Source organism: Lemur catta, chromosome 8 (assembly GCF_020740605.2).
Source record: "Lemur catta isolate mLemCat1 chromosome 8, mLemCat1.pri, whole genome shotgun sequence".
Lineage (NCBI taxonomy): Eukaryota > Metazoa > Chordata > Mammalia > Primates > Lemuridae > Lemur > Lemur catta.
This window is the reverse complement of record NC_059135.1, coordinates 30,886,978-30,914,419: the sequence shown is the minus strand read 5'-3', so window position 1 is coordinate 30,914,419 and position 27,442 is coordinate 30,886,978. Positions and strand designations below refer to the sequence as shown.

At 35.8% G+C, this 27,442-nt stretch overlaps 1 protein-coding gene across 3 annotated transcripts; it reads left to right on the top strand.

The window, feature by feature from the left end:
* The first annotated feature begins 26 nt into the window (after positions 1 to 26).
* Positions 27 to 11,181, top strand: NDUFB3 (NADH:ubiquinone oxidoreductase subunit B3). 3 transcript variants are annotated; one of them, XM_045559765.1, is made up of 3 exons: positions 27 to 311; positions 5,355 to 5,502; positions 10,889 to 11,181. In XM_045559765.1, exons 2-3 carry the CDS (start codon positions 5,357 to 5,359, stop codon positions 11,043 to 11,045), a joined length of 303 nt encoding a protein of 100 aa, XP_045415721.1. In that variant the 5' UTR covers positions 27 to 311; positions 5,355 to 5,356; the 3' UTR covers positions 11,046 to 11,181. The 3 variants fall into 3 exon arrangements, with proteins under 3 accessions (XP_045415721.1, XP_045415719.1, XP_045415720.1); XM_045559763.1 differs by having other exon boundaries at positions 28 to 266; XM_045559764.1 differs by lacking the exon at positions 27 to 311 and adding an exon at positions 1,674 to 1,763.
* The last annotated feature ends 16,261 nt before the right edge of the window (positions 11,182 to 27,442 follow it).

The window sequence follows — 27,442 nt, the reverse complement described above, 5'->3', positions numbered from 1 at the left end:
CAAGCAAGGAAAACATTTCCTCTTCCCCGCCCTTCTTTCCTCTATAATATCTCTTAGTCAGACCGCGATGCACACATGTGGGAAAAATATCGACTTTCAGTCCACTCGTGTAATCTCCATCTAGTTAAGGAATCTTTGACTCAGTACCGGAACGTTAAATTGCCTCTCCGCTTTCCTGCCGTAAGGGAGTCGAGATGACAACCTCCATTTCCGGTTGGCTCCCTCTGGAGTGTTTTGAGTGTCCTGAGAGGTCAGATTGCCGACAGGTAAATTAGGGATTTGGTGAGAGACCTCTTTATAAGGAATCAGAGGTAGGCTTTATTCTGGGGAATGCAGAAAGGGAGAGACTAAATGGAGAAGGATGATGAGGGGGGCAGCTCAAGAGGGAAGGGGGTCGAAGAACTAGCGAGAGAGAACTATGAAGTCCTAATTTAGAGCTGCGGTAGGTAGGGGTGGTTGGAGAAAGAGTATTACCGTGATTGTTAAATCCACGTTCTTTTTCCTGCCTGAGCGACACGCAACACTCCCCGCCCCGTGGTCTTTTGGTTTTTTATTTTGTTTTGTTTTGGTTTACCTTTGAATCGAACAAAGGCAGAACAGCCCCAAGACCGAAAACGTGTAAAATAGTAATCATTGTAATTGCTGTCTCACAGACTTGTATGGTTTTAATTAATATTTTCGTGGTATAATTGTTTATGATACAATGTTAAAGTGAAAGAGAGCAGGATTCAAAATCGCATCCATTTTTAGAGTGCCAGCTATTTCTAAGTTGTGTATATGTAGGAGCAGGGACGAGAAGGGACACTAAAAGTGGAAACAGTTCATTTGGTTTTAAATTTTCTAATGTTCTGACAATATTCACAACTTTTAAAATAAGAGGAACTTAGGATATATAGTTGAAAGTCCTTGGTAAACTAAAATTTCATGTAGTGGATGTGGCATTATCCCTTTTTTTTTCTTTCTTAGGGTAAGTTTACCAGCACTTTTCCTGTGCTAGAGCCATTTTCTTTTAGTGGAGGTTGATCTCCACCAGACTTTTAGGTTCACTTCAGATATAGGTAGATAGTTTTTAAAATGTTCATGACTATATATTCTCTCTTTATTGAACTAATTTCTTTACTGTTCTTATTTGAGCAGCTCTGAAATGGAAATAACAACCGTTTTTGAGTCCTCCTCACAATTTAAGTCACTTTTTCTAATTTTATTTTTTATTGTCAAGTATACATAACCGAAGAGTGTATAAAACATATATGCACTTTAATGAATTATAATTTAAAAAATGCTCATGTAACCACCCTTAGGTTCAGAAACAAAACATTGTCAATAAGTTAGAACATGCATTCTTAACAGGGGATATTGCATGTAGGGGGTAAAAATTGGTTCTTGGCGGGGTGGTAGGGATTCTTAGTTACTGCAATGATTTGTGTCCCTCCGAAAGGCCACAGTACATAAGCAGATATATGGTATATCTGTGTGTTAAAATTTCATTGAGGGGGAGCATGATTAGGGAAAAAAAGTCTTAAAAGGTTTTTTAGAAGGATAGTAATTAAAAATTGGTTGAACAACACTACCTTAGAAGCTTCCTGCCTGGTACAGTGACTTATGCCCTTAATCCTAGCACTTTGAGAAGCGGAGGCTGGAGGATTGCTTGAGGCCAAGAATTCAACCTGGGCAACATAGCAAGACCCCCTCTCTATCAAAAAAAAAAAAAAAAGACACTCCCTGTATAAGTTTCTGTGATTTCATCAAGTATACACCAAGAGGTAACCATTATCCTGACTGGTGATTAGCAGTCTCTTGTTTTCCTTTAGTTTTTCCATCTATAATGTAATCCTAAAAAATGAATTGGTAGGTTTTTCAATTTAATTCAAGTCAATGTAAATGGGATCAAAGTGCATGTATTTTTTTCTGACTCCCGCCTTGCTCATTATTATATTTGTGAGATCCATTCATACTTTTACATGTTTTTTTGTTGTATGATATTCCATAATATGACTATACCATAATCCCTGTATTCTTATTGGAAATTTGGGGTGTTTACAGTTGAGAACTAACATAAAAAATGTGGCTGTAAAATATATCTCTTGTTATGTACATGCAAGAGTTTCTGTAGTGCAGTGCTGCCGGATAGAAATATAATGCAACCCACATATGTAATTTTAAATTTTCTAGTGGTCTTATTTAAAAATATAAAATTAATTTTAATAAAGTATTTTATCTTATCCAATATATTCAAAATATTATCATTTCAAGATGTAATTAGTATTAAAATTACTAAGTTTTCATAAATATAAACACTTGATCTATGTTTCAATTTACAGTTGAAAAAGTAGATTCATGTACCCAAATTGTTCCAAACACACCTTAATATTTTCCAGTAACTGATTTGAGAATCTGTTTTAAGGTTAAAATTAATTCAAATTAAATTAAAATTCCCAGTTCCTCAGTTGCACTAGCTACATTTCAAGTCCTAGTGGCTACCGTTTTGGACAGTGCCGATCTGGAGCATATATAGCTAAGAGTGGAATCATTGGCCATAAGGTATTTGAATGTTCAACTTTTCTAGGCCATGCCAGTTTTTCAGAATGGTTGTGCTAAGTAACATTCTCACCACCTGGGTGTGAAAGTGGAAGGCACATCACAATGTGTTTTCCCCACTTCTCACAATCTTGCAAGATAGGTTTTATCCTCATGTTACATGAAGAAACTGAAGTTCAGAGAGATTAAGGGGTTTGCTTTGGATTTCACAGATATTAATAGTGCAAAGTAGGAGAATTCCAAACTCTTCCTTTAAGTGATCAGGATATCATTGATTTGTGGCTATTCTGAAATAGAAATAATTTTTCAGGAAAATGAAAAGTTCCCTAGAAATAGTGTTGTTCAACTTTTCATTTGTTTTGAAAAGTAATTTAAATATTACATTTGGTAAATTTCTATAAAAGGACCTTTTCTGAAATATTTTTATTAGGTAGAAGAGAAAACACATTAAATTTAGTTTTTAAAATTTGTGTAGGGTGTGTACACTTTCTTGTTTTTTTCCCAAAGATTTGTCTTCCAAATTACTTAATAGTTTGAGCATAATAATATTATAACTTCAAGATAGTCTTCTTTCCACGGTAATGTTTCAACTTTAATTTCAAAAACTATTTTATCAAAATTTTTTGAACCTTTGTCTTGTAATTTCTCTCAAGTACATTGATAATTAGGGTTAGTATTCTAGAATTGATACTTGTCAAAATAAGGGTTTGTCTTGGAATCTCTTTAAACATTTTTTAAATGACACCTTATTTAAAAAAAAAATTTTAAAACATGGTGTGTAGAAGCCAAGACATTGTCATTCTAAATAAGTGCTTCTAATGTCTTTTGTAATAACTATTGAATCTTAAGTGAGTCTGAAATCTGAAACCATAATTTTTTCCTTCATATTGAATCTACCAAATAACAATAAAGTAATGGATTAAATGTTTCATTCAAAAGTGTAAGTTTTATAGTTTTAACTTGTGTTTGGTGGATATTGGTTTTCATTCTGTTAAATGTGAAAATCATCAACATATTGTTTGGTGATATCTTAACATGTTTATAAATATTAAGTGTTGGTTAATTTTTCAGAATTACTATGTACAGTTTTTTTCTCTTCTTGGAACTATTTAGTGAAATGAACATTTCACATAATATGTATTTAGTATATACATCAATAATTAGCTCTGTCTTCTATTAATAAAATGCAGTATAAGAAATCCTACCTTGTTATTGGGCCTGTTCATAGTTATCAATGCAGACAAATGGTAATAATTTTTTGGTTTGGTGTTATTTCTGGAGAGCAGTGATTATTGAATTGCTACTGCTAACCTTATACAAATTATAGTATAATTAATTCATCCCCTTTAGTTTGAAATGCATAGCAATTTAAATGGGGCCTGAGCTGAAGTTTATTTTTACATTATCTATAAAAATAATGCTAGTAAAACTGAAGTCTTTGTAAAACCACTGAGGACATATTTAAGGAAGCAAATTTAATGATTAAAAAGGGATCCTAAGGTCTCTGTTGGTTTAGTTCAGGGATCAGCCAAATCCAGCGCACTGCCTGTTTTTTGTAAGGACCATGAGCTAAAAATGATTTTTACAGATGAACATTTGCTTTACTAAGGAACACTAACTTTGAGCCCCAGTTAAGCCAAATAATACCCCTAAAAAAGGGAATTTTATTTTTAGTTTTATATTTTTTTGAGACAGACTATTGCTCTGTTGCCCTGGCTAGAGTGCAGTGGCATCATCATAGCTCACTGCAACCTCAAACTCCGGGGTTCAAGCAGTCTTCGTGTCTCAGCCTCCCACGAGTAGCTGGGACTGCAGGTGCACACCCAGCTAATTTTTTCTATTTTTAGTAGAAAAGGGATCTCACTCTTGCTCAGGCTAGTCTCAAACTGACCTCAAGTGATCCTCCCACCTCCCCAAATGCTAGGATTACAGGTGTGAGCCACCACGCCCACCCCAGAATTCTATTTTTTTAATTAGGATAGCAGTAAAACCAAAATTGTATTCATTTATTAGTCATTATATTTTTAATTTTATCAATAAAATATTTACAGAAATTTGTTTTCTCTCCTGTTATATATGTACTTTACATAATGGCCTGATTTTAACACTTTCGCCCACAAAGCCTTAAATATTTCCTATCTGGCTCTTTACAGAAAAACTTCATGTAATCATATGTATTTAAAAGCAATAATACTGCATTCTAAAGAAAGCAAGTAAACCCAGTTTATACAACTTTTTGTTATGCGTGTATATGTATTATGAAAGGATTGAGAAGAGGAAAACAATATTGCTAAGAAGTTAGGAGCAGGTTTCTGAAATCAAACTACAAGGTTCAAGTCCCAATTTTACCATTTACTATTTTTGTTACCTTTGGAAAGTTATATAATACTTAACTTGGAGTCTTATTGTCTTCATCTGTAAAATGGGGTTAATCGTCATTTAAGTTTAAAGAGTTGATTTAGAAGTAATGGAGTTAATACATGTAAAGCATTTTAGCATAGTACACCTGGCACATAGGGCTCAATAAATGTTTTCTATCATGAAGAAAGGAACCAAATAATAGAAATGGTTATCTCTGGTGGGGTTACTGATTATTTTTCTTTTTTATATTTTGTATATGTGTATTTCCTAACTGTGAACATATACTAGTTATGTAATAAGGCACTGTTTTATAAAATTTTTTAACTAGAATTTTCAAATATTTATATTGGCTCTTTTTTTAAAGCATTAACTTTAAATATTTCACCTTAAATAAATTTGGGTATTTCATATCTATAGTCTGCATGTTTCTCACTTATGTTAATCTGTTCCTATAGACATGGCCCATGGACATGGACATGAACATGAACACAGACATAGTAAAATGGAACTCCCAGATTATAAACAGTGGAAGATAGAAGGGACACCATTAGAAACTGTCCAACAGAAGCTGGCTGCGCAAGGACTAAGAGATCCGTGGGGCCGGTAAGATGAATTAAGTAATTTAGATAGAATTTATCCTAGATATCAATCTTTATGTTCTTTTTCAATGTATTCTCCTTAAAGAATCATGAAAAATGGCTTTTTACATTAGAGTTTTAAAATCAGCTTTGTTGAAGTGTCATTTATATGCAATAAAATTCACCCATTTTACATATGTAATTCTATTAGTTTTGACAGGTGCATACAATTGTGTAACCACCACCACAGTCATGATACAGAATATTTCTGTCATCCCAGAAAGTTCCTTCATGTCTTTTTGCAGTCAGTACTATCCTGGCAATCACTGACCTGCTTTTGTCTCTGTAGTTTTGCCTTTTTTAGAATTTTATACAATTAGAATTGTACAATTATTTTGTTCTGGCTTCTTTCACTTAACATAATGCTTTTAATACTTATGCACATTGTTGCTTCTGTCCATAATCCTTCTTTTTTATTACCTTTTTATTTTATATCCATTATATGGCTATACCTCTTTTTGTTTGCCATTTACCATTGAGGTTGTTTCTAGCTTTTGACTATTTTGAGTAAAGTTGCTATAGCTATTCAAGTACAAGTCCATGTGAACATATATTTTCATTCTCTTGGGTAAATACCTAAGAATGAGATTCCTGGATCATATGATAAATGTATGATTATTTTTATAAAAAACTACCACACTGTTTTCCAAAGTGGCTGTACCATTTTGCATTCCCATCAGTAACGTATGAGAATTTCAGTTGTTCAACGTCCTTATCAACACTTGGTATTATCAGTCTTTTAATTTTAGCCATTCTGGTGAATGTAGTAATAATAACTCCTGTGGCTTTAATTTGCATTTTCGTAAAGACTGATGATAATGAGAATCTTTTTGTGTGCTTATTTGCTGCTTTTATATTTTCTTTGGTGAAATATCTATTCAAATATTACCCATTTTATTTAGCAGGGTATTTATCTTCTTATTATTGAATTATAAGAGTTCTTTCTATGTTTTGAAAATGTCTTTATCAAATACAAACATTAGCAATGTATTTTCCCAGAATGTTGCTTATCTTTTTATTTTCTTAATAATGTTTTTCAAAGTGTTTTCAATTTTGACGAATTCCCAATGTAGCAACTTTTTTCTTTTATGGTTCATGCTTTTTTGCACCCACCCTAAGATTGTCTCCTATGCTTTCTTTTAAAAGCTTTTAGAAGCTTTCTTACATTTAGGTATGTGATCCATTTTGAGATAATTTTTGTGTCATGTGAGGTAAGGATGAAGGTTAATATTTTAACATATGGACATCCAGTTGTTCCAGCACCATTTTTCTTTCCCTCATTGAACTAACTTGACACCTTTGTCAAAAATCAGTTGACCATATGTATGTGGTTTGTTTTGAGACTCTATTCTGTTACCCTAATCAATATGTCTACCCTTATGCCAATACCACACTGTTAGGCAGTAGTAGATCTCCAACTTTTTTTTTTTTATTCTTTTAGCTATTCTAGGTCCTTTGCATTTACGTATAAATTTTAGAATGAGCTTATCAATTTTTATAAAAAGCCTGTTTGGATTTAATTAGAATCACATTGAATCTGTTTCACATAGATTCACAATGTAATCTATTTCATGTCCACTTTGATTCAAATTCACATCAAACTGGGGTTAAATTGATGTCTTAACAATATTGAATCTTCCAGTCCATAGACAATGTAGGTCCTCTTTAATTTTCTCAGCAGTATTTTGTTGCTTTACATGCAGGTCTTGCACATATTTTGTTAAATATATTCTGAATTATTCCCTTTTTTTATGCTATTGAAAATAGTATTTTTAAATATCAATTTCCAATAGTTTGTTGCTAATATTTAAAAACACAATTGAGGCCAGGCGTGGTGATTCATGCCTATAATACTAGCACTTTGGGAGGATGAGACAGGAGGATCGTTTGACCCCAGGAGTTTGAGACCAGCCTGAGCAACATAGTAAGGCATTGTCTCTACAAAACAAAAAAATATTAGCCAGGTTGAGCCCAAGAATTTGAGGTTGCAGTGAGCTATCTACTTACATACTAGCCTGGACAACAGAACCAGACTCTGTCTCAAAAAAAATAAAAATAAAGACACTGTTTGACTTTTGTATATTGATTTTGTATCCTGTTACCTTGGTAAATTTACTTTTTAGTTATAGTAGATTTTTTCACAGATTCCTTAGAAATTTCTTCATAAATGATCATTTTGTCTACAAAGACAGTGTTAAGGTCTTCCTTTTCAGTGTGCAAACTTTTTATTTTTTTTTTCCTTGCATTATCGCACTGGCTCACACTGCTGGTATAATGTTTTGGGGGTTTTTTGTTTGTTTGTTTTTATATTTTTTTCTTACCACTACCATCTGTAGTCAGATATAATGTTGAGTAAAAGTGGTATAAGCAGGCATCCTTGCTTTGTTCCTAACTGGGAGAAAGCATTCAGTCTCATCACTATGATGTTAGTTGTTGGGTTTTCATAGATATCTTTTATCAAGATAAAGAATTTCCCTTCTATTCCTACATTACTGAGAGTTTTGTTTATTATTATTAAGTGTTGAATTTTGTTAAATGCTTTTTCTACATGGTTTTCTTTTTTATTCTGTTAATAATGGTGCATTAATGGCTTTTATTGATTTTTCAAATAATAAGTCAATCTTGCATTCCTGAGGTGAACCCTACTTCATCATGATGTATTATCCTTTTTGTGTATTACTGCATTCAGTTTTCCAAAATTTTGTTAAGAATGCTGTTGGGTGCAGTAGTTCACACCTGTGATTATCTACCCAAAAGAGCAAAAGACATTCTATAATAAAGACATCTGCACCCAAATGTTTATGGCAACACAGTTCACTACTGCAAGGATGTGGAAACAACCCAAGTGCCCGTCAATTCATGAGGAGATTATTAAAATTTGGTATATGTATACAATGGAATATTACTCAATTGTAAGAAACAACAGTGATCTAGCACGTCTTATATTTTCCTGGATTGAGTTGAGCCCATTATCTGCAGTGAGGTATCACAGGATCCGAGAAATAGCCTCCACATGTACTCGCTATCAGAATGGCACTAACTGATCAACACTGTGGTGCTCACATGGTAGTAATATTCTCCAGGAATTAGGGGATTGGAGTGGCGGGTAAACTCACAACTAATGGACAGGATGAGCATTGTAAACGGGAAGGGTATGCCTCTGAACCTCACTTGGGTGAGCAAAGACATAAAATGTAACAAAATGATATTTGCACTTCTGTGTTTATTGCAGCATTATTCACAATAGCTAAAATATGGAATCAGCTTAAGTGTTTATCAAGGTATGAATGGATAAAGAAAATGTGGTATATATACACAATGGAATATTATTTAGCCATGAAAAAGAAGGAAATTTTGTCATTTGCAGAAACATGGATGGAACTGGAGGACATTATTTTAAGTGAAATAAACCAGGCATAGAAAGACAAATATTACATTTTCACACTCATATATGGGACCTAAAAAAATTGATCTCATGGAGGTAGTGAATAGAATGGTGGCTACTAGAGGTTGGTAAGGGTGGTGGGAATGGGTAATGAAGAGGTGTTGGTTAATGGGTAATACTGTTAAATAGAAGGAAAAAGTTCTAGTGTTCAATAGTGTGATAGGGCAACTATAGTTAACAATAATTTATTATAGTCAAAATAGCTAGAAGTTTTCAAATGTTCCCAACATAAAGCAATGGTAAATGTTTGAGATGAATCATGTCACAATTACCCTGATTTGATCATTATACATTATATGCTTTATCAAAATATAACATGTACTCCATGAATATGTACAATTATTATGTATCAATTAATAATTTTTTTAAAAAAAAAGAATGTTGCTTGGTGTAGTAGTTCACACCTGTGATCTCAGCACTTCAGAAAGCCAAAGCAAGAGGATCACTTGAGCCCAGGAGTTCAAGACCAGCCTGGGCAACATAGTAAGACCCCGTCTCTACAAAAAAATATTAATAAAAAAATTAGGCCAGGCGCGGTGGCTCATGCCTGTAATCCTAACACTCTGGGAGGCTGAGGCGGGTGGATCGCTCGAGGTCAGGAGTTCGAGACCAGTCTGAGCAAGAGCAAGACCCCGTCTCTACTAAAAAAATAGAAAGAAATTATCTGGCCAACTAAAATATATATAGAAAAAATTAGCCGGGCATGGTGGTGCATGCCTGTAGTCCCAGCTACTCGGGAGGCTGAGGCAGTAGGATTGCTTAAGCCCAGGAGTTTGAGGTTGCTGTGAGCTAGGCTGATGCCACAGCACTCACTCTAGCTCGGGCAACAAAGCAAGACTCTCTCTCAAAAAAAAAAAAAGAGCTGGGCATGGTTGCAGGCGCCTTTAGTCTCAGCTACTCAGGAGACTGACTTGAGCCCAGGAATTTGAGGATTCAGCAAGCTATGATGTTGCCACTACACTCTAGCCTGGGCAACAGCAAGACCCTGTCTCAAAAAAAAAAAAAAAAAGAATATTTGCATCTGTGTTGATGAGGGATATTATTCTGTAGTTTTTTTCCTTCTAACGTCTTTGTCTGGTTTTGCTATCTAAATTAGATCTGATTGACTCTCATATTTTCTAGTAAGTCAGATTTTTAGAGTTAGGTGGTTTTTGTTTTGCGTAACATGATTTTTTTTCACTGACTTGGTCCTTATCTGTAGGAGAAGACTTTTTCCCTAGAGCTTTCTGACTTCTGTTTACTTCTCTATTCAGAGTACTCATAAGAATGATTGCCAGAGCAGGAAATCAGTCTTCTAAAGTTCAGGCTGCTATGACAGGGAAAAGCTGCAATCCTCTTGAATACTAATAATGATGTCAAGTGTTATACACTCCTGTGCCAAAATATATCATACATGAACCTGTTTAATCTTTATAACAACACTGTAAAGTAGATAGTACTATCATCACTGAATAGAAGAGGAAGCAGACCCTGACAGGTTAAGTACCTTGCCCAGCCTGAAAGGGTTATAAATCTAGTATAAGTGGCAGAGCAAAGATTAATACTCAAGTCTCTAACTTCATCTTTCATTTTGTATGATATTGTAATGACTAAATATGAGCAGAGCCACCCAGCTGACCTGTGACAGATAGCCTGAAGTAAGTATTGTATTTGAGAGTTCTGTAAACTCCTGAGCAGTGTGACTGTGAAATGTGAAATCATTAAGTGGTTTTTTTTCTATTTTATATGTGAGATTTGGGCATATGTACTTAATTATCATATGCCACAGAAAGATTCCTATTGTGATCCACTTATCTTATATAGGGTTGCATTTAAGTATGTTAGAAAGATGAAGATTCAGTTTGTTTTATTCAATGAATGCGTACAAGTTGTGTGTGATTATAATTTTTCTCTTTTTTTCCTCTAGCAATGAAGCTTGGAGATACATGGGTGGCTATGCAAACAATGTTTCCTTTGTTGGTGCATTATTAAAAGGATTCAAATGGGGATTTGCTGCGTTTGTGGTAGCTGTAGGGGCTGAATATTTCCTGAAGTCCCTGGATAAAGATAAGAAGCATCACTGAAGATAATACCTGGAAGTATCTTAGTGATTTCATAACTCTCTTATAAAAATAAGATTTCTTCACTATAGCCTACTTGTGTCTGTTTGTCCCTTAAAGAATATAAGTAAGATTTAATAAAGAAAAGCATATACCAGTCTGTTTTTGTCATTCTTAAAAAGTATCTCAAACCATATCAGATTTGATTTAGAATACGTCGGGGGTTGGGGACCAGCTCAGTGCATTCTGCATATAGCAGGCAGCCAGCATATTTTTCACTCTACGAATGGATATGTTCTAAAAGGTTTTTAAATGGAAGTTGGCTTTGCTGTTTTTACCATCCGATTCAGGTCATTAGGGGGATCTAGATTATACTATAAATACTTGCTGCCCAGTTCTGGTTGCCACATGGATGCATCATGTTTATTTTTCTTTACTATGATATTTTCTACTCTTGCCTCAGCCTTCATTGTTTCCATGTTGTAAAAAGCCTTACATTTTTTTTCTTCTGTATTACTAACAATAAAGTAGACATTCTCCCTAATCATTGACTTTTAAAAATTTACTTAATTGCAGCCTGAACAAGAGCGAGACCCCATCTCTACTAAAAATAGAAAAATTAGCCTGGCACGCACTTGTAGTCCCAGCTACTCGGGAGACTGAGGCAGGAGGATCACTTGATCCCAGGGAGTTATGACACCACTGCAATCCAGGCAACAGCAAGACTCTCCAAAAAAAAGAAAAAGTTTTCAAAGAAACAAAGAGCAATGGGACAAATAGAAGTAGCAAGATGGTAGATTTAAACATAATCATAGTGATAATTAAATGTAAATGGTCTAAAGTTTAAACTCCAGGACATTCTAATTAAAAGACAGATTGTTGGCTTGGGCAAAAAAGCAAGACCCTATAGCAGCACAATTCACAATTGCAAAGATGTGGAAACAACCCAAGTGCCCATCAATACATCAGTAGATTAATAAAATGTGGTATATGTATACCATGGAGTACTATTCAGCTATAAGAAACAACGGGGATATAGCACCTCTTGTATTTTCCTGGGTAGAGCTGGAACCCATTCTACTTAGTGAAGTATCCCAAAAATGGAAAAATAAGTACCGCATGTACTCACCATCAAATTGGTTTCACTGATCATCACCTAAGAGCACATTTATGAATAACATTAATTGGGAGTTGGGCAGATGTTGTGGGGGGAGGGTATGGGTGTATACATACATAATGAGTACGATGTGCACCGTCTAGGGGATGGACACACTTGAAGCTCTGATTCGGGGTGGGAGGGGGGGACAAGGACAATATATGTAACCTAAACATTTGTACCCCGATAATATGCTGAAATAAAAAAAAAAAGCAAGACCCAACTATAAGCTGTATATATGAAAACCCCTTTAAAGGGTAAAAGAATGGAAAAAGATATACTATGCAAACAATAATGAACAGAATGTTGAAGTGGCTATTAATATCAAAGTAGATTTTAGAATAAAGAATATTTTCTGTAATGAGACATTTTGTGGTAGTAGATCATTAACAGGACATAAAAATCTTAAATGTATATGCTTCAAAATAATATGAAGCAAAACCAAATGGAACTTACAGGAGAAATAGACTAAACACAAGTATGGTTTTATCCTTCTCACCAATTGAAATAAGTAGAAAGTGAGTCTTATGACTTGAACACTTGATATAATATTTATAGGATACCCAACAAAAGCAGAGCACACATTCAAGTGCACATGATACATTTACGACAGTAGACTACATTCTGGGCCATAAAGCAAGGCTCAATAAGTTTAAGAGGGTTGAAGTCATACAAGGTATATTCTCAAATCACAAGGAAATTAGATTAAAAATTAACATCTGAGAAATCCACACATTTGGTAATTGGATACCATACTTATAAATACCCCTTGCTCAAAAAAGTCTAGAGAGAGTAGAAAATATTTTTAACTGAATAAAATTGAAAACAAAATATGGAATGCAGCTAAGATTGACCTTGAGCTACAGCTAGACTGATGAGGAAAAAAGAAAGACAAATAGCAAGATCAGTAATGAATGGGGACATCACTACAGATCTCAGATACATTAAAACAATAAGGGCATTATACAGACAACTTTATGCTGATAAATTTGACAGTTTTGATGAAATTGACAATGTCCTTAAAAAGACAAGCTACCGAAGCTCACTCAAACAGTAGATAACTTGAATAACTGTATATCTACTAAATCGAATTTCTGGTCAATCATAAATTCATCTGCTGGGTTAGGTAGAGAAAAACAAGATGAGACATGCAGCTCTTGATATATTTATAGCAGAGTAACGGTTTTACTCTCCCACCTTAGAGTTGATTTTTCTTACCTGTCATATCTTTTTCTGGAAGCAAGGAGTGAAGTTTTCCTTCTGTTTTATTAATCTGAAAATTATTACCTGGATTCCTTAGTAGCTGCAAAGCTACTTTGAAGGAGGCTCTATTTTGATATACCTAATGAAAAAGATTCAGACAAGTCTTCATGAAAGTAACATGATTGGAGGACAAGGTGGCATAGGAAATCATGTTACTTTCAAGAGAAGAAATGAGAAGAAAATGCAAAAGGAAAAGGTTACAGGACATCAGCTTGATGGAAGCAGCAGAGACAAGCTAAATTTAGGATACAATAAGGTGTGTTTATAGTCAGATACATGCTACTTCAATCAAATGTAAACAATGATATCGAGGAAACCAATTTTCCCCCTTTATATTAGGTTTTAAAGGAAATTCACAAAGTCAATCTGCATATTAATGTAAATATTTTTAACTTGGGAGAGGGAAGACATGGACCAGGCTCACTTGATTAAGGGCTAGATAAAAGTATTCCAGTAGAAATAAATTGAGTCTTACATTTTATTCTTCTCTTCCTCTTCTCCATCACTGATCATTTGTCATTTTTCTATTTAAAAATATGATTGTGACAGAATGGACTTGTTTTGTAACATGGTGGTGCCCCAGGTGGGATGTACACACCTCAGGGAATGTGCAAGACCATCATCCATTGGGGTAAGAAGGGAAAGTATTTAAGCTGATATTTATATTTATTTTCATGTTTAGTGAAAATGGATTAAATTTTGCTAATGTTTAATATACAGATTCACAGGAAGGTTTTTTCATCACACAGTGGATACCTAAGTGGTTACATAGAATAGTGGTAAGGTATCCGGAGACGAAAATAAGAGTTCTACCCTCCAAAGGAGAGAACAAAATTGTGCTACAGACTGTACTTTATATGTGAACAGTTTTTGGAATTTATTATCTACTAGTTTTAACTAAACACCTCCCTGAAGTAGATAAGTGGTTTAAAAAGATTTTTACAGCTAGGGGCGGTGGCTCATGCCTATAATCCTAGCACTCTGGGAGGTCAAGGCTGGAGGATTGCTTGAGCCCAGGAGTTTGAGGTTGCAGTGAGCTCTGATGATGCCACTGGACTCTACCTCGGGTGACACAGTGAGACTCTTTCAAAAAAAAAAAATCTTTTTTTTTTTTTTTTACAAAGAAACTGCTAATTGAAGCTAAAACTAATAACGCAAGAACAAGCAAACAAGAAAAAAACAGAAGAGCTATTAACTCTATCAGCAACATTACCAGGTGATGATCTAATCATGGGAAAAGTCAACCCCTACAAAAAAAAAAAAAAAAAACTCAAGGAGACTGAAATACTGGACCTGGACCCACTATCAGTACAATGAACCTTGCCCAAAGAGTATATTGATCTGGTATGTTAACTAATGATAGCATACAGTCATCGTGGTTAGCAAGACATTTTAAACTATGTTTAATCTTTGTCTTTAGTTTCTACGTTTGTGTATTTTTAATGTACATATATGGTAATATTTACACACAACATAAAAAATGTTAAGTCACACATTGGGATTTACTATAAATTTGATTTACAATATTCAGTTCTTAAAAAAATACCATTTGAAGAACTCGTCAGATTTTTAAAGTGTGCTTTAAATGTATAGTTTATTAAGTACAACACAGGTAGTTTATCAACAAAAATTAAATGTTATTTCATGGTGGCCTCTCACTCAGTTGGCAGCATGAGTTTCACAATTTGATATAATCCTCATTGGCCCTCAGAATCTCCAGTTACAAAATACTCAAATTCCATCAGCTATACGAATGAGTGGAATCCCTCAAGTGAATTCTGGTTTACCTCAACATCAATTTGGTGAGAAAAACGGACTTTTTTACATTCGCTTGCCTATGATTCTGTCAGAAATCCTATCAGAAAGGATTTACTGCAAAGAGGAATTTAATTTTAACTTTATTAAAATTATGTTATAACTGTTATATATAAAATATGTGTTTTATTTATAATATATCATTATTATAAATATATAAACTATCTAAAATGCTAACTCATTTAAAGATCAAATTATTTATGCCATATACTGTATTAGACTGAATTGCTTCTGATACATATAAACTATTTAAAACTGCTTTAGCAGTAAAAAACAAAAAACAAAATCCCCATATCTTAAGGTCTGTGTATTTTTCTGTTTAATCTCCCATGCAACAAAATGAAGTAACTCTTTTGAAATACAGTCCCAAATTACAAAACTTAACTGAAAAGAATTTTGGTTGTTGCTAAAGACTTACGTTTTTGGGAATGCATTACAAAATAGGAACATTACAAAATAAGAACATGCACACTTAAAATGAAAATTAGAAGATTTTATGCCATTTGAAAAAGTCATATATTTTCATTTTATATTTTAAAACTGAAAGAATAATTCTTAATAATGTGCCAAACAGTTCTCTTCAAAGCAAATTATGGCTAAAAAGAAATATTTTGCTTTTATATTTTTACCAATTATGCTATTTATAAATTATTAATTCTCATAAATAAAGCACTCCCTGCAAATGTTCCACCTACTCTCATTCTAATTAATTTTCAAACTGAATTTGAAAATAATAACAACACTTAACATACATTTTCCTTTTTATCTGGAATTTAATCAAACATCTTTCTAAATTTACTGTCATAATTTTAAATACATTTAAAATACATGCATTCTACCTTATAGAATAACAAAGACTTTTTTATATTTCACATTTAAATGAATTACACATATAAGTAAATGTTTCATGAGTATATCTCTTCTTGTGCTATATATATACATAAATTTTATTTATTTTCTTGCTTCAGAATTTTCATGAGAAATATAATGCTAACTGTTCAGTGACATAGTACTGAAGGCCAACTCTGTGGTTCACAGTAACCATAGCAATAGCTGTCCTAAAAATAAAGACTTCCTTTGTCAGCACAGATGGGATCATCTTACTGAGGAAGAATCAGGTTCACAGGCAGTGGCATCACCTGGACCTTAGAATCCCATTGATAGTAATAAAATACAATAGCATGAGTGTTTAATACAGATATAAAGGCTTAAAATTAGATTTTATATTCAGACAAGACTTTCTAGTGAAACACATTTAAAAACTAAAACTATGTCTATAGATGCCAAATAATTTCCAACAAGGAAACATATCACAATTCATACACAATTCAACAATATGAGGATTTAATTCAAGGTATTAGTTCCTTAATTCATGACCTGCAAATGCTTCCTTATATGTGATCTGGGTTTGTCGGCAACTACAATTATAATATATCAATTTCTGTATTTATAAGCAGTCATAAAATGAAATTTTTGATAGCCTTATGCCCTATACATATTTCTATTAGAGCATTTATCACAATGTATCATAATTGTACATATACCTGTCTGACTACCTTATAAACCATGGCTTCCTGGAAGACAGGGACTGTACCTATGCAATAGTTAGTGTCTGTTGAATGAATGAATTCATAATTAGAGATCTAAAAATACAAATGAGGTAATAGAAATGACTTGCCACAGATTAATATCTCATTTTATAACCCTGTAAAGGTTCAGTGGGAATGAAGGATTGAAGAGATTCATATATTTTCCAACGACTAGGAGGCTTCAAGGATTCCAAACACCTATCAGAAAACTGGGATCATTAACAAAAGGCCTGTGATGGTGACCTGGGCACAGATTTCAGAACTGAAAGGCACTTCCTCGATCCGATGGTGAGCAGGTTAGAACTGAGCGAAGCCTAAGCATTCTGACACACACTGTATAACCTTACCCAACTTGTTGATGAGTTGGTGATAAAAATATTAATACTGGCCGGACGGGGTGGCTCATGCCTGTAATCCTAGCACTCTGGGAGGCCGAGGTGGGTGGATTGCTCAAGGTCAGGAGTTCGAGAACAGCCTGAGCAAGAGCAAGACCCCATCTCTACTAAAAATAGAAAGAAATTAGCCAGATAACTAAAAAATATATATTAAAAAAATTAGCTGGGCATAGTGGCACATGCCTGTAGTCCCAGCTACTTGGGACGCTGAGGTAGAAGGATCGCTTAAGCCCAGGGGTTTGAGGTTGCTGTGAGCTAGGCTGACGCCATGGCACTCTAGCCTGGGCAACAGAGTCAGACTCTGTCTCCAAAAAAAAAAAAAAAAACTATATATATATATATATATATATATATATATATATATATGTATATATACACATATATTAACACTAACTCACAGATTGAGAACAATTTGTGCTATATGCAACCAATTACTCCATGCCCATTGTATGCAATAAACATCTCTCCTTTAACACATTGGTCATTTTTGTTTTCTTGTTTTGTTTTGTTTTGTCAAAATTATAAGGAATAGAACTCCCACATGCAAATAATGGGGCATGCTAAATAATGGGGCATGCTTGCCAAACTTTCCTGCAATGTCCAAGTCAAGGAAGCTCTGTGGAATTGTAACTAGAACAGAGACAGACTTCTCAGCTCCTTTTCTTTGCATTGTATTCATTCATTTGACAAATATATGTTGACCACCAGGAGGTACCAGTGATATTCATGGCACTTAGGATACATCAATGAACAAAACAAGTTTCTCTGCTCTTGGAACTTACATTTCAGTGCAAGATTATTATTTTTCCAGATACTTACTAATAGTGGGACTTCTCACCATCTGGCAGGCACCAGAGACATTTTGTCGACATGCAGTATATTTTACCAACCAAACATTTTTTTCCCAGAAACATACGTTTATTTATTTTAAAAAAAAATTAGAGATAGGGTCTTACTATATTTCCCAGGCTGGATTCTAGCTCCTGGCCTCAAGGGATCCTCCTGCCTCAGCCTCCCAAAGTGCTGGGATTACCGCCATGAACCACTGCACCCAGCCTTAAATCAGTGTTTATGGGGGCTAACAATTCCCATTTTACTTGACCATCTAAAGTCAACCCTCTACAAAAGAAATAAACAAAAAAGTAACTGGGAATAAAAGCACAATTAGTTGGTTTTAAAAGAGTTTCGTAATATGTCACTCTTCTATCACATGCACACTACCCTTCTCTTTTAAATCAGAACTCTCCATCTAGATAAAACCAGACAATCTCATCCAATTTATGCATTGAGCTCTCCTTTTAATCTACCTACAAGCATTTACCATACTCGCTTTATATATTACATCATTCTTTTCCCTCTTCCACTACTCTTTAAGATCAACCAATTATTCTTGCTGAAAGTAATAAAGATAACAAAATGTATAATTCCCAAAAGCTACAAAATCTAAAATAACAAAGTGGCTTGCATATGCAGCTTTTGCTGAGAATGTAGTGGGTTAGTATGGCAGACTGGGCTGCACAAGATGTGGCTTGAGTGTGTTAATGATGGAGTGGAGCTGCCCTAGTCATGTGAATTAACAGGAAACATTCTCTTCTGTGCTCAGGGTCCTATGGTCTCCATAGGCCACAAGAGATATTAAGGCATCTTGTTGCCAAGCCAGGAACTACGTAGACTTAGCTGCAACACCGCAGAGTTCCAAAGCTCAACATTAAGAAACTGGTTGAAGCTCCAGGATATTTTTCAATATTTTTTTCACTCCCTATCTTACTTACTAGAACCTAATTCCTGCCACAAATGTAATAAATCCCATCTCTCCAAGCCCTCAGCATGATGCTTATACCTAATTTACTATTTATCTCATTCTACTTTGCTTTACTGTTGTCTTGCCTCTAGGTTGTGAACTCCTTGAGACTAAGGCTAGGCACCTTCATCTTTATTTTCTCACTCATTGTGTATCTCCTACGAACAAGGACATTCTCCTACATGATCACAATACCATTATCGTACTTGCGATAGATTGAATGCCTGTGTCCCCCTCAAAATTTATATGTTGAAACCTACTATCCAATGTGAGTGTATTTGGAAGTGGGGGCTTTGGGAGGTGATTGGGTCATGGGGGTGGACCCCTCATGAATGGGATTAGTGGCCTTCAAAAGAGACCACAGAGAGCTCCCTCACTGTTCTACCATCTGAGGGCACAGTGAGAAGATGGCCATTTATGAACCAGGAAGCAGGCCCTCACCAGACACCAAATCTACCAGTGACTTGTTCTTGGACTTTCCAGCTCCAGAACTGTGAGAAATAAATTTCTATAGTTTATAAGCCACCAGTCTATGGTATTCTGTTATATCAGCCCAAATGGATTAAGAATAGATGTTGACCCATGAAATTTAACATAGATACACAACATTATCTAATGTAGAGTCTATACCAAAATTCCCAGTTGTCTATAACTGACTTTTATTAACTTGCTTGTTATCCTTTTATCTCCAAAATAACTCTTCTTCCTTCTATCCCTGATAGTTGTGGGCCCTCCCCAAAGCTAAACCAATGCCCTCCCCAAAGCAAAGAATGCCCAATTCTCCATAGCAGTGACCCACCATCACTACACATGGCACCCCATTTACTCCTTACACCATCACTACACATGGCACCCCATTTACTCCTTACACATGGCACCCCATTTACTCCTTACACTATTATTTCTATTTTCGTATAAGAAAAATGAGGTTCACAGAGATTCATTAACTTGGCTATGGTCACACAGATATTTATTAAGTTTCAGAGACAAAATTTACACTCAGACCTCTTACTTCACAGCCCATGTTCTTTCTGCTATACTTTACTGTCTACTGTATCAAATCTGTATTACTCTGACTAACGGGGCAGCAAAGTATTTGTTTTGTTTAAATGAGACATGATTTTATTACTTACACAGCGATTACTAAGCACACAAGTTTTAGTGTTTTCTCTTTTATCTCTTAGTAATCTACATTCTAGGGCCTCTGTGAGGGCAGAGCTAGTCTTGTTCTTGGAGATACCTTCGGCACCTAGAATAATACCTGACAATAGGTACTCAATGAATGTCTATTGGATAAATGCATGATAGACTCAAATATATACAAAGCATATTTTTCAAACTGTTTTTTCTAATCCAGCAAGGGCTGTAAAAATTCATAGTAAGAAGTTGATCAGACAGGAATTTACCCTGCTGCATTTTTAACATTTTCAACAATAATTGCTTCATTCAGACCATCATCTCCTCTCACTCAACCTTGCAACCGTGCTTTTGCTCAATTTTCAGACCCAGCATAGTCTCCAATCCTTCTCTGCCAATGACTCCAGCTTGAAGTTTTCATTTTTTTCTCATCTTTAACCTAGAAATAGCATTTTTATTATACATTTATTATACTGTAGTTGTTCTTATTACAGAATTCAGCATTATCAAGAAATAATAAAGGCAATATTTTCCCAGTTATTTGTATCATCATTTAAGTTAATATTGAAGGTAACTCAACTCTCTAAGAATTAAATTTATTTTTACATTTGAATTATCTTTCATAAAAAGCCTTCTAAAATATATTCAGTATTTTTCTTCTTCTTGAAACAGCATGTACAGAACACTCTTTAACTTTTTCTGACTCAGACCATGATTGAAAGCATCTGTTGTTGCACTAGTCCACGGCACAGAGATGCCCAGACACTAAATGACTCCAACTGCTTTTTCTGTCATTTTCATCACAGATTCTTTTGCTTCATTCACAGCCAGCTGCCACTTCTTGCTTCTGATTCAGCTCTGGAAAATCCTTTTCTAGTTCTCAGCTCCTAATAATCTAGGAAACCAGCCAAATGAACTTGTTATCATTTGTGATAAAATAACTAGATTCCAAAGATCTTATAAATAAACTGAATTAATTTTGTGACACCTTCTTTGTGCACTCAAATGCCTCTTTTTTACTTCCTAGCTCTTGGCTAGGTTGTTGACTAAAAATTATTTCCTGATAAGCAAGGCATTAGCTCAAATGTATTACCAATAAAATATGTTTAAGTACATATAAATGCATGCATAATATTGCATTGTTCCAAGAGTTCTACATGCGCATGTCCTCCTTAGGGACTCCTTGAGGACAAGGACTCTATTTCTTTACATAGTACCTGGCACATAGTAGAAAAATGTTTGCTAAGTGAATGGATATTACAGCATAGCCTCTTGGAGTGACAGGAATTTTTAAAATAATTTATTTGCCCCTTTTCACCTTGCTGGGGGTGGGAAGGGAAGTTTGGGAAGAGGTGGAATGGAAGTTGTTAATACAACTTTTAAGCTCTAAGTGTAGGACCTTTGCCTTTTCTTCCCACTATATTCCCAAAGGCTAGATCAATGCCTAGTACATAGTAGTTAATTAATTTATTTAGCACCTACTCTATGCCAGGCATATTCTAAAGATTAATTTAATTTGTGTAATAATTCTGTAAGGTTAGGATTATTACTATTACCCCTTTTTTACAAAGGAGAAAACTAAGGCACAAGGAAGAAACCTGCCCAAGATCACACAGCTAGGGAGAGGCAGAGCCGGAATTCAAACCCAGAGCTAGTTCCAGAGTCAGTACTCTTAACCCTTACGTAATAGTGCCATATATATTTTTGGAAATGACTTAGTTAATTACTAATTTCTGCATTTTGCTTTGCTTGCGAAGTCTGATGGTACAAATCTACAGTCGACTTCTCCTATAGAAACCCAGCATATTAGAATTAGGCGTTTACTATAATCTTCTCAAGAATGTATTCTTCCAGAGGAGTAGAGGCAGGATGTGTGATCAGGAAGTGCAGATACGGAGTCTTTGCTGTGGCTATCTCCACCTTCCAAGTCACTGTGACGTAAGGAAAAGCAATAGATAAGGTGCTAGGAGGCCTGGTATCTTGTCCTAGTTCTGCCATTAGCTGGTTGTGAGACTTCTCGGACTAGTTATTGTGTTAACTCTCAGATTCTTCATTTGAAAATTGAGTTGTGGTTGAGGGGAAAGAGAGAAAATGTTTGAATTAGAACATTTGTGTTGAATCTTGGCTGTACCTGGAAATCATCTGGGGAGCTTTAAAAATGACTAATCCCTGAGTCTGACTCTCAGAGATTCTGACTTAATTAGTCTGGGATGGTACCTGGCCTCTGAGATTTTTTAAGCTCCTCCGGGAGAGTCTAATGTGCAGCCCAGCTTGGCAACCACTGGATTTGATGAAAACATGAGCATTTGTTGGTTCTTTGTTAAGTGTGGAGAGAGAACAACAGAGAAGCTTAATCAATACTGCCCATAGACCCACACAACTGGGAACTCTGCAGTGGGCCCTGATTTAGAAGGGCCCTGCCCAGCTCTTCTCAGGCTATGCCCTTCCCTCAGGTGGGGAGAAAGATCAGAGAGGCAGGATGAGTCTGTGAGGCCAAGAGGACATGCCCACACAGAGAATCTCTGCCTAGAACCCTCTCTGGGTACCAAAGACCTGAAATTCTCTACTCAAAGAGCCCTTGAGCCTCCTACCAGGGCCTGCACTGGACTCTTCCCCAAATCGATACTCCAAGGGCAAACTGTACTGCAAAGGATGCACATCCTTAAGCCTAAGGGGTGGCTGATTGTAGGAGGATTAGAATGGAATGTGGACTTGCAAGCTAGAGTGTATATAGTCATTGTTTGACAGCTGCTGGGGCCGGGGATGGGGATGGCATGGGGACAGAGAGTTAAATGCCTGGCCCTACTGGTCTGATGGGGATAATGGTCCCTACAGAAGAATTACATGAAATTATTATGTATAAAGTACATATTAACATGCCTAAAGGCTGGGCACAGTGGCTCATGCCTGTAATTCCAGCATCTTGAGAGGCTAAAGCAGGAGGATTTCTTGAGGCCAGGAGTCTGAGACCAGTCTGGGCAACACAGCAAGGCCCTGTTTCCAAAAAAAAATTTTTAATTAATTAATTGAAATAAAAAAAATTAGCCAGGCATGATGGCACATGCCTGTAATACCAACTACTCAGGAGGCTGAGGCAGGAGGATCACTTGAGCCCAGGAGTTTGAGACCAGCCTGGGCAACATATCAAGACTGCGTCTCTAAAAAATTAAGAAAAATTCTTTGGGAGTGGGGGTGTGCACCTGTAGTCCCAGCTACTTGGGAGGCTTATCAGGGTTGTTTTTTCAAGGGTATTGTCCCAGTTCTTTGGCTCCTTGTTTGGAAAAACTGCAAGCCAGGCTGGTGTGATGAAGTGATGACAGACAGTACTCTACACAAGCAGTTTTTATTATAGGCTATTTAGCACAGAAATAGAAAGTGAAAGTATGTTTTCTGAGAGCTAATGGGCCTATCTGTGAGTGGAGAAGACCCTGGGGTTTTACCACACTTCTGTTTTTATGTCTATGCTTTATGATATATTAAATGGTGGGTGGAATATTTATTATTTTTCTGGGAAAAGGATGGAGAGTTTTTAGAGTTAAGGGCCCTCCCCGATTTTATCCTTATAGGGTAACTTCCAAGGGTTGCCATGACATTTGTAAACTGTCACAGTGCTAGTGGGTGTGATTTTTACTGTTTAATGTATATTAATGGAGAAAAGATCACCTTTGGACATCAGCTCCTAGTTTTTGCAAATGGTCCTGGCTGGGAAAAGCCCCTAACCTCGAGTTGTCGCTATGGGTTAGGTTCTAAATGTTCATTGGCCTCCTCCTGTCCCTAACAAGCTGAGGCAGGAGGATCACTTGACCCCAGGACTTTGAGGCTGCAGTGAGTTATGATCATGCCACTGTACACCAGCCTGGGTGACAGTGCAAAAACGTGTATCTAAAAGTAAATTGATTAGCGGCTGGGTGTGGTGGCTCACACCTCTAATCCTAGCACACTGGGAGGCCGAGAAGGGAGGATTGCTTGATCTCAGGAGTTTGAGACAGGCCTGAGCAAGAGCGAGACCCCATCTCTACTAAAAATAGAGAAATTAGCCAGGCACAGTGGTGCACCCCTGTAGTCCCAGCTACTCAAGAGGCTGAGGCAGGAAGATCACTTCAGCCCAGGAGTTTAAGGTTGCTCTGAGCTAGGCTGACGCCACGGCACTCTAGCCTGGGTAACAGAGTGAGATTCTGCCTCAAAATTAATTAATTAATTAATTAATTAAAATAAAAGTAAATTAATTAATTAAATTTAATTTTAAAAAATAAACGAAGAAAAACCAAGCATTTACTTTGTGCTGGGAAAGTGCTCCTTTCCTGGGGAACAACAGAGTGGAAGTAGGTCATCACAAAGAAGGAGAAGCAGCAGTATGACTCAGAGATGCCACATCTGTACCTAGGCTTGGCCTAGGTACTTAACTTAGGGTAAATAAAAGCACATATTCATAAAAAGACTTGTATACAAATGTTCATGGAAGCTGTATTCATAATAACCAAAATCTGGAAATAACCTAAATATCCATCAACAGGCAAATGGATAAACTATTATTGGTTTATCTATACAATAGAATACTACTCAGTAGCAAAAGGGAGCAAACAACTGATTCAAGTAACAGCATGGATAACTACGCCTGATATGCATGCAGAAGTGTTTAGGAGAAATCTTTAAAATACATAAAAAAGTAAGATGGATTGGTAGATGGATAGTGCTAAAGCAAATGTAGAATCTAGTGGTATGTATATGGGTGTTTACTGTAAAATTCTTTCAACTTTGGTTTATGATTTAATATTTTTATATGAAGTGTTTGGGAAGAAAACATTGTGCTGAGTGAAGGAATCCAGACACAAACAATTTCATACTGTATGGTTTATTTATATGAAATTCTAGAATAGACAAATCTATAGTGACAAAAAGCACATCAGTGGTTACTTGTGGGGGAAAAGTGCTGATTGTAAAGGAATATGAGAAAACTTTTTGGGGTGATGGAAATATTCTACACTTTGGGTGGTACATGGAAGTATACGTCTGTCAAAAGTCACTGAACTGTACACTTGAGTGTATTTATTTATATAGATTATACATTGATGAAATTGATTTTAAAACAGGCAAACAAAAGCTCTGAGCTCCCGCGTGGGTCTAATCCATTCTGGGTACCACAATGGAAGATCTGGCTAAGTTATTTCCTTGGGAAACCTCCAAGATCAGTATTTTCAGTTTTCCTTTTAAATTGATCAGATTTAGCAAAAATGACTCTTCTCATCTCCTGCCTGCCCAGGAAAGGCCCGGCTGTCAGGCCTCCCAGTGTGCAGTGGGAAAAGATTGATGAGCTTTCTTAATTATTAATAGTAGGCATACCTTACCTTAGTAGGACACTCTTGACCTCACTTCCCCTAACGGAAATCCTTTCTTCCTTTGTTTTGAGGACCCCCCGCCACTCTCTCCAGATTTATCTCCCACTTCTCTGATCATTCTTTGTCTCTTTGTAGACCTCAATTCCATTGTTTGCCCTTTAAACATTGGGTCTGTCCTTGACTCTCCTCTGTTTGTCAACCAGAATTTCATTATCTTTTTTTTTTTAGCGATCATATATCCCTTGGCTGTGTTTCTCTAGTTCCTGCATCCATCCAGTCTCGGCCATGGTCTGTTAGGGTTCTATCTGTTGTCTTCCTTTACAAAGCACCAAACGCATGTGTTGAGTACAGAGTCTGACAGAGCGAGGTAGTCAAGGTCAGAGGAGAGAAAAATCATCAGAGCCTGAAGGCCACCAGCTGGTTCAGCAATGTTGCAGACTTGGAGCGAGATCCCAGTCTGGGATCTCCCTTTTGCTACTGAGTAGTATTCTATTGTATAGATAAACCAATAATAGTTTATCCATTTGCCTGTTGATGGATATTTAGGTTATTTCCAGATTTTGGTTATTATGAATACAGCTTCCATGAACATTTGTACACAAGTCTTTTTATGAATATATGCTTTTATTTACCCTAAGTTAAGTACTTAGGAGTGCTTTTGTGGGGTTATATGGAATATATAACTTTATAACAAACATCCAAACTGTTTTCTAAGTTGTACCATTTTACATTTCTGCCAACAATGTATTAGAGTTGCAGTTGTTCCACATTCTCATTGACATTTTGTTTTATCAGTTCTTTTGATTTTAGTCATTCTGGTAGCCTTTTAATTTTAATTTCCCTGATAACTGACGATATTGACCAATTTTTCTGGTACTTACTGGCCACTTGTGTATCTTATTTTGTAAAGTATCTGTTCAAATCTTTTGCCCATTTAAAAAATGGATCATTTGTTTTATTATTCAGTTGTAAGAATTCCTTATATATTCTAGTTTATGCCCACTGTGAGATATACACTGGAAATATCTTCCCCTGGTTTATGGCTTGCCTTTTCATTTTGTTAACAGTGTTCTTCTGACGAGAAGATTTAAAAAAATATATTTTTTTAAGAGACAGGATTTCGCTCTGTTGCCCAGGCTGAAATGCAGCAATCATAGCTCACTGCAGCCTCAGACTCCTGGTGGGCTCAAGTGATCCTCCCGCATCAGCCTCCCAAGCAGCTAGGACTACAGGTGTGTGCCACCATACGCAGCTAATTTTTTTTATTTTTTGTAAGACAGGGTTTGGATATGTTGCTCAGGCTGGTCTCAAAACTCCTGGCCTCAGGGGATCCTCCCGCCTCAGCCTCCCGAAGTGCTGGGATTACAGGTGTGAGCTACCATGACTGGCCCAGATTTTAAAGGTTTGATGAAGAGCAATTTATAAATGTTTTCTTTTATGATAAATGCATTTTTGTGTCCTGTCTGAGAAATCTTTGCCTACCCCAAGGTTGCAAAGATTTTTCTTTCAAGAATTTTATAGTATTCAGTAATGAAAATCAGTTGAATATTCCAATATATAACACAGTAAGTCTCATGAACATGATGTTGAGCATAGAAAGGAAGATACAAAAGAATACAGTTTTCATTCATATAAAGTTTGCTCTTTTTAAAATTTTTTTATTTGCTTATCTATGTTTATGCTATTATTATTTTTGTCTTTTTTTTTGGTTTAGTTTTTTTTTTTTATTCATATAAAGTTCAAAAAAAGCCAAAACTGGCCAAGTGCCGTGGCTCATGCCTGTAATACTAGAACCCTGAGAGACCAAGGAGGGAGGATTGCTTGAGCTTAGGAGCGTGAGAACAGCCATCTCTACTAAAAATAGAATAAATTAGCCTGGGTGATGGCGCAGGCCTGTAGTCCCAGCTACTCCAGAGGCTGAGGCAAGAG

Excerpts from the sequence above, each read along its gene's own strand:
- NDUFB3 (XM_045559765.1), top strand. The coding sequence starts at position 5,357 with ATGGCCCATGGACATGGACATGAACATGAACACAGACATAGTAAAATG. Across the intron at positions 5,503-10,888 it reads CTAAGAGATCCGTGGGGCCG|CAATGAAGCTTGGAGATACA; the intron begins GTAAGATGAATT and ends TTTTTCCTCTAG.